We start from the raw sequence: 5,892 nt of genomic DNA on the forward strand, positions 1-5,892 counted from the left end.
TCTCACACACACTCTCTCTCTCTCTCCGCCCCCAGCCATTCCTTCAGCCTAGCTAACTCCCTCTAATTTTTACTTCCTCGAAAAGTTCAGTTCTGTCTCCCCACCCACACCTGCCAGAAAAATCTAGATTATGCCTCTCTAGTCCATCATTTTATTTTCCTGCCGGGTACTTGTCACAGCTTGTAATTATGTAGTATTTGTGCTTTGCTTTAATGTCTGTATTCTGCCACTGGACTATAAGTGCCAGGAGGACAGTGACCTTTTTTTGGTTAAGTTTTGTCTTGGTTGTCTCTGTGTGGTCGTATCAAAGTATCCTGCTATATGTATTGTACTGCATCTTGCTTTTTTCACTCAGTATGTCTTGGAGGTCTTGACATGGGAATACTATAGATAAACCTTATTTATTTTAACTACTATGTAGTATTCCATAATACCATAATTTATCCATTTCTCTTTTGATGAACATTTAGATCTTATATCAGATAGAGTTCTTGGTTGCAAATGACAGAATCTGCTTGGGTTAGTTTAAGCAGAAATGATTTATTAAAAGAACCAGGATAGCTTATTGAAAGAGGTTCAAAGCTGGGCTTCCAGGAACAGTGTCCCAAATTGTGCCTTGGAAACCACTGCTGCTGCCACTCTGCCGAGTATTAGGTACTGGCTGATGCTGTCCGCCCTGGTGCCCCTTCTTCTTCAGCCATTGATATTGTGACCCCTGCAGCCTCTGCTGCGACCCTCATTAGCAAGATGGCTGGTTCTTGCTGGCCCTGCTTCTCCATGTTGCTCACCTTCAAGTCAAAGCCGACACATCCATTTAACGCCTGGCTTATATGCCTGTGCCTGAGCTGTAAGGGAGCCTGGGAAGTAAGTTTTCTGGCCTCTGCCTTGGAAAGGCCATATTCCCAAATCAGAGAATTCCCCAAGCACTAGGAGGATCTTTCATATATTATAAAGAGTCCTTGTATATGTCTCTTTGTGGATATATGTATTTCTTTAGGTTGAATATTTAATTGTTGCTCTCACCCAGCCCACCTACTCATTAGCCCACAAATATCCCAGTCTCTCATTTTCTGTTTTCATTTTTCTAGGAATATGGCACACAGCAAGTGGCAGACTTGACCCTGAACTTAGATGATTATATCGATGCAGAACACTTGGGTGACTTCCACAGGTACTTCTAAATGATGTCTTTTCCCTGGGAAAAAGAGAGGACCGGTGGCAAGGTATAATGAATCTGGTAGAAGTGTTGAGAAAATTGAGGATGGTGAACAAAAGAACCTCTCAGTCCTGGGCACAGTCACTTCTCAATTCTCTTTTCTGTTTTTAATTTATTTGAAGAGAAGACTCACATAGGAAACGATCCATGAAAGAAAGTGATGCAGAGAGTCCACAAGCGCTTCGGCAGCTACAGAGTAGAGCTGGGGCCAGGCCAACTGGTTCAGTCAGAGTAGGTTCCTGGGAAGAACTGTGCCTAATCAGGTCCCCACTCTACCCGCAGCTTTTTTTTTAGCAGTCACTATTTTTTAGATCGGTTTTAGGTTCAAGCAGAATTGAACACAAAGTGCAGAGTTCCGGTATACCTCCTCCCCCACAGCCTCCCCCATCAACGCCCCACACCAGCATGGTACATTTGTTACGGTGGATGAGCCTACACTGACACAGGATTATCACCCAAGTCCGTAATCTACATTAGGTTCCACTCTTGGTGTTGCAAACATTTTGACAAATGTTTGATAACATGTGTCCACCATTATCATATCATAAGGAATAATTTGATTGCTCCAAAAATCCTCCGTCCTCCTCCTATTCATCACTCCCTTCCCCCGAACTCCTGGCAACCACTGATCTTTTTACTGTCTGCATAGTTTTGCCTTTTCCAAATTGTCATATAGTTGGTATCATATAGAAGTATGATTCTAGGTCCTTTCAGTGGATAGAGCCAGGATACTTTTTTCCTTAAATTATGAGTTTAAACGGACACCTCTATTTTCAATATAACCTCACAGGATTCTTCTTCTTTTATTCCAAACTTGTATCTCCTTTCTCCTGTGACAAGAACCCTGATTCCAGATAGCATCAATATATTTACTCATTTGCTTGATCCTAAAATACATTCACATAGTTTCTGAGCTGCTATATCAGTACCTACCAAGAACAAACTTAAGTAAAATTCCAAATGATTTCCAGTTCTTTTTGTCCTTCTACTATGTCCTACTGAGGACATAGATAGTCAGAGTATTATGTTCAGAGTACTTATGTTAATGGTTATTTTTTCATCAGTGTAATGAAGTTATTTATTGGATATATAGTTAGGCTAACTTATTTCTGCATTATTCACTTCAGGGACCTTTCCCCCATCTTCATTGACCCCCTCAGGGTTTCAGAGGAAGCTCAGCATCACTGTATATTGATAGTTATCAAACCTTAACTGAACCTCAGAATTACCCAGAAACCCTATTGCATTTAATTGCATCTAATCAGCAGTTACCACTTTGAATTCCTTCAGTTCCTCTCAGACTTTCACACCACCTGCTTCCATCATTCTGGCCACTCGTCTTGGTCTCCTCCCCTCCTCCATGCAGCTTCTGTGTGAGGAGAACGCTGACATGTTCTGCTCCTGCTCACCACCCCCCAGTGGATTTCCTACATAGCAGTGGGTGCAATCTTTTTAAAACGTAGATCAGATCATAGTTACAGCTCTTGCTTGAAAACCCTTCAGTGATACTACCTCACACGCATTAGGATGGCTACCATCCAAAAAACCAGAAAATAAACAAATGTCGTCAAGGATGTGGAGCAATTATTAATAGAACCCTTGTGCACTGTTGGTGGGAATGTAAAATGGTGTAGCCACTGTAGAAAACAGTATGGCAGTTTCTCGAAAAATTATATTGTCACATAATCCTGCATTTCCACTTCCGGACATATACCCAAAAGACTTGAAAGCAGGATCTTGAAGAGTTATTTGTACACCCACATTCATAGAAGCATTATTTGTAATAGCCAAAAGGTGAAAGCAAACTAGGTGTCCACTGACAGATGAACGGATAAACACAACGTGGTATATACATACAATAGAGTATTTTTCAGCTTTAAAAAGGAAGGAAATCCTGTCACATGCTACAACATGGATGAACCTTGAGGACACTATACCAAGTAAAATAAGCCAATCACAAAAGGAAAAATACTATATGATTCCATTTATATGAGGTACCTAGAGTGGTCACATTAATAAAGACAGAAAGTAGATGGTGGTTGCCAGGGGCTGCGAGGGGGAGAATGAGGAGTCATTACTTAATGGGTGCAGAGTTTGTTTTGCAAGATGGAAAGAGTTATGGAGATGGCTGGCAGTAGTGATTGTACAAAAGTGTGAATGCACTTAATACTACTGAACTGTGTATTTAAAAATGGTTAAGATGATACATTTTATGTATATTTTGCCACAATTCAAAAAAAACCTTCAGTGAATGTTCATTGCTCTTAGGATAAAGAAAAAAAGTCCTTGACGAGGCCTTAAAAGCTTCATCCCACCCCTCCAACTTTGTCCTGCACCACTTCCCGTCGGTCCCTGTGCCTCAGCCACAGTGTCATTCTCCTCCGCCCCTCTTCAGACCTCCTTCTTCTGCCTAGAGCACTCTCCCCAGCCTCACAGAACTGTCTTCTGTTCATCCCTTGGTTCCCAATTTAAATGTCAGTTCCTCAGATAAGCCTCCTCTGGCCCCCATGTTTGATACTTCAAAATGTCCTTTTTTAAGCATTTAATAAGTGGGTATTTTATGATTAACTTCTTCAGGTAGGTCTTCCCCATTTGCCATGATCTCCTCAAGGGCAAGGCTTGGGTCTGTTTTGCATATAGCAAACAAAAGAATGAAGGAGAGAAGTGAGGCCAGGCCTAGTCATGGCAGAGAGCTTCTCTTCTGGGTGTTGCACACACCATGGTACCTCCAGCCCCCTTAAGAAAGTAAGGGAAGGACATTTGGAGTGTGGTCTCTCTCCGGACTTCATTCTGGAATTCCACTGGGAGAGAAATTGACAAAACCTATGGAAGAACCCAGGAACTGTATTGTCCATTCATCCTCATTAGAGCATTTAGTCCCCTCAGCAATACTGAGAGAGAATTGTGATTGTGTCTACATTTGTTTTGGGGCTTTGTGTGTGAGGGGGAGGGTGTATGTTTTGTTTTGTTTTCTTTTTTGATTACTGTGAAATGAGGGACACAATAGTACTATGTCAGAGTGTTTTCTGAGAATAAAATGAGATGTCAGCAGACAGAGTGCTTAGTGCTGAGTCCAGCTCTTGCAAATATACAAAGGAAAAGAATCTGACCACCAGGAATCATCTCCATGGAAACTGAGGCTGTGAGAGCTGGAGTATGGATCTGCGAGGCCCTCCCTTGCTCCCCTGCTTTCTGGCCAGCTGCACTGAACCCGCTTCGTCTCTCCAGCTCTCCTTGTTAGGTCATCGTGATGTGTCTCAGCTCTTCTAGGAATTTGTGCCCCTTGGTGAGCAAAACTCTGATTTGCTAAGGAGTATGAACCTATTGTTTATACTCCTGCTGTGCTCTTTCTGTGTCGAACAAGATGATGGGCTGTCTTTTGCCACTACCAACGTGGGAATTGTTCTACCAAGGCTTAGAAATTGTGCGAGAACTCCTTCAGGACTTGGTGATCTTTGAATCAGGCTCGAGTTTTACACGTACTTGGGGAGATCAGAGGCCTTCCTCTGATCACACAGCTCATCTGATTGAAAGGTAAATCCTCCACCCAGCTTGGTCAGGCAAGCAACAGAGTCCCTAAGGCTCTGTATTCTAAGTAGGAACATGATCTATATAAGATTTAGGCGAAGGTTCTTGTTTTTACCTATGGAAGTCCAATAGCTCCAACACTATTTGTTATTCCTTCATTGAATTACTTTTACAGCTTTGTCTGAAATCAATTGTCTGTACTTCTATGGATCTATCTCTGGCTTCTCTATTCTTTGCCATTGATTTTATGTCTGTTCTTCTGCCAATATTAATCTGCCAGTATTGGTTATTGTAGCTACAGGGTAGGCCTTAATATTGAGTAGTATGATTTCTCCCACTTTTTTCTTTGTCAGTATAATTTTAGCTATTCTAGGGTCTGTGCCTTTCCATATTAACTTTAGAATAAGCTTGTCTGTGTCTATGAAAAACCTTGTTGGGATTTTGATAGGAGTTGCATTAAACCTGTAATCAATTTGGGGAGAATAGACATTTTTGCTATGAGCAGGGTATGTCTCTCCATTTATGTAGGTCTTACTTGATTTCTATCATCATTTTGTAATTTGCAGCATATGGATCCTGTATATGTTTTGTTATTTTTTTTTAAGCAGAAAAGGGAGTAATTATAAATGGTATTCTCTTCCTAGTTTTGATTTTTAAATGTTCATTGTTAGTATATAGAAATGCAGTTGATTTTTGTGTTTTGATCTTGTATTCTATCATCTTGCTGAATTCAAGGTGTTCTAGGAGTTTTTTGGTACATTCCTTGGGAATTTCAAGGTAGACTATCATGTCATCTGCAAATAGGCAGTTTTATTTCTTACTTTCTAATCTGTATACTTTTTCTTTTTCTTGCCTTATTGCAGTAGCTGTAGCTTCCAATATTATGTTAAATAAGAGTAATGAGAAAGAACATGCTTGTGTTCCCAGTCTTAGGGGAAAAATATTCCATCTTTCACCATTAAGCATATTGTGCTGTAGATTTTTTATAAATGTGCTTTATCAAGTTGAGGAAGTTCCCCTTTATTCTTAGTTTGTAGAGAGTTTTTATCATGAATGGATTTATCATGTTGGATTTTGTCAAACGCTTTTTTCTTTTTTCTTTTTTTTTTTTTTTGAGACAGAGTCTTGCTCTGTTGCCTGGGCTAGAG

At 40.6% G+C, this 5,892-nt stretch overlaps 1 protein-coding gene across 1 annotated transcript in view; it reads left to right on the top strand.

Annotated features, from left to right (window-relative positions):
• The window catches only part of PSMF1 (proteasome (prosome, macropain) inhibitor subunit 1 (PI31)), a 52,637-nt gene that overhangs the window by 10,149 nt on the left and 36,596 nt on the right, over window positions 1–5,892 (top strand). The window contains exon 2 of the mRNA XM_012665729.1: window positions 1,089–1,171. Coding sequence (XP_012521183.1) covers window positions 1,089–1,171 — 83 coding nt within the window. The remainder of the gene's footprint in view (window positions 1–1,088; window positions 1,172–5,892) is intronic.

This window comes from Propithecus coquereli, unplaced genomic scaffold, assembly GCF_000956105.1.
Source record: "Propithecus coquereli isolate 6110/MARCELLA unplaced genomic scaffold, Pcoq_1.0 Scaffold122, whole genome shotgun sequence".
Taxonomy (NCBI): domain Eukaryota; kingdom Metazoa; phylum Chordata; class Mammalia; order Primates; family Indriidae; genus Propithecus; species Propithecus coquereli.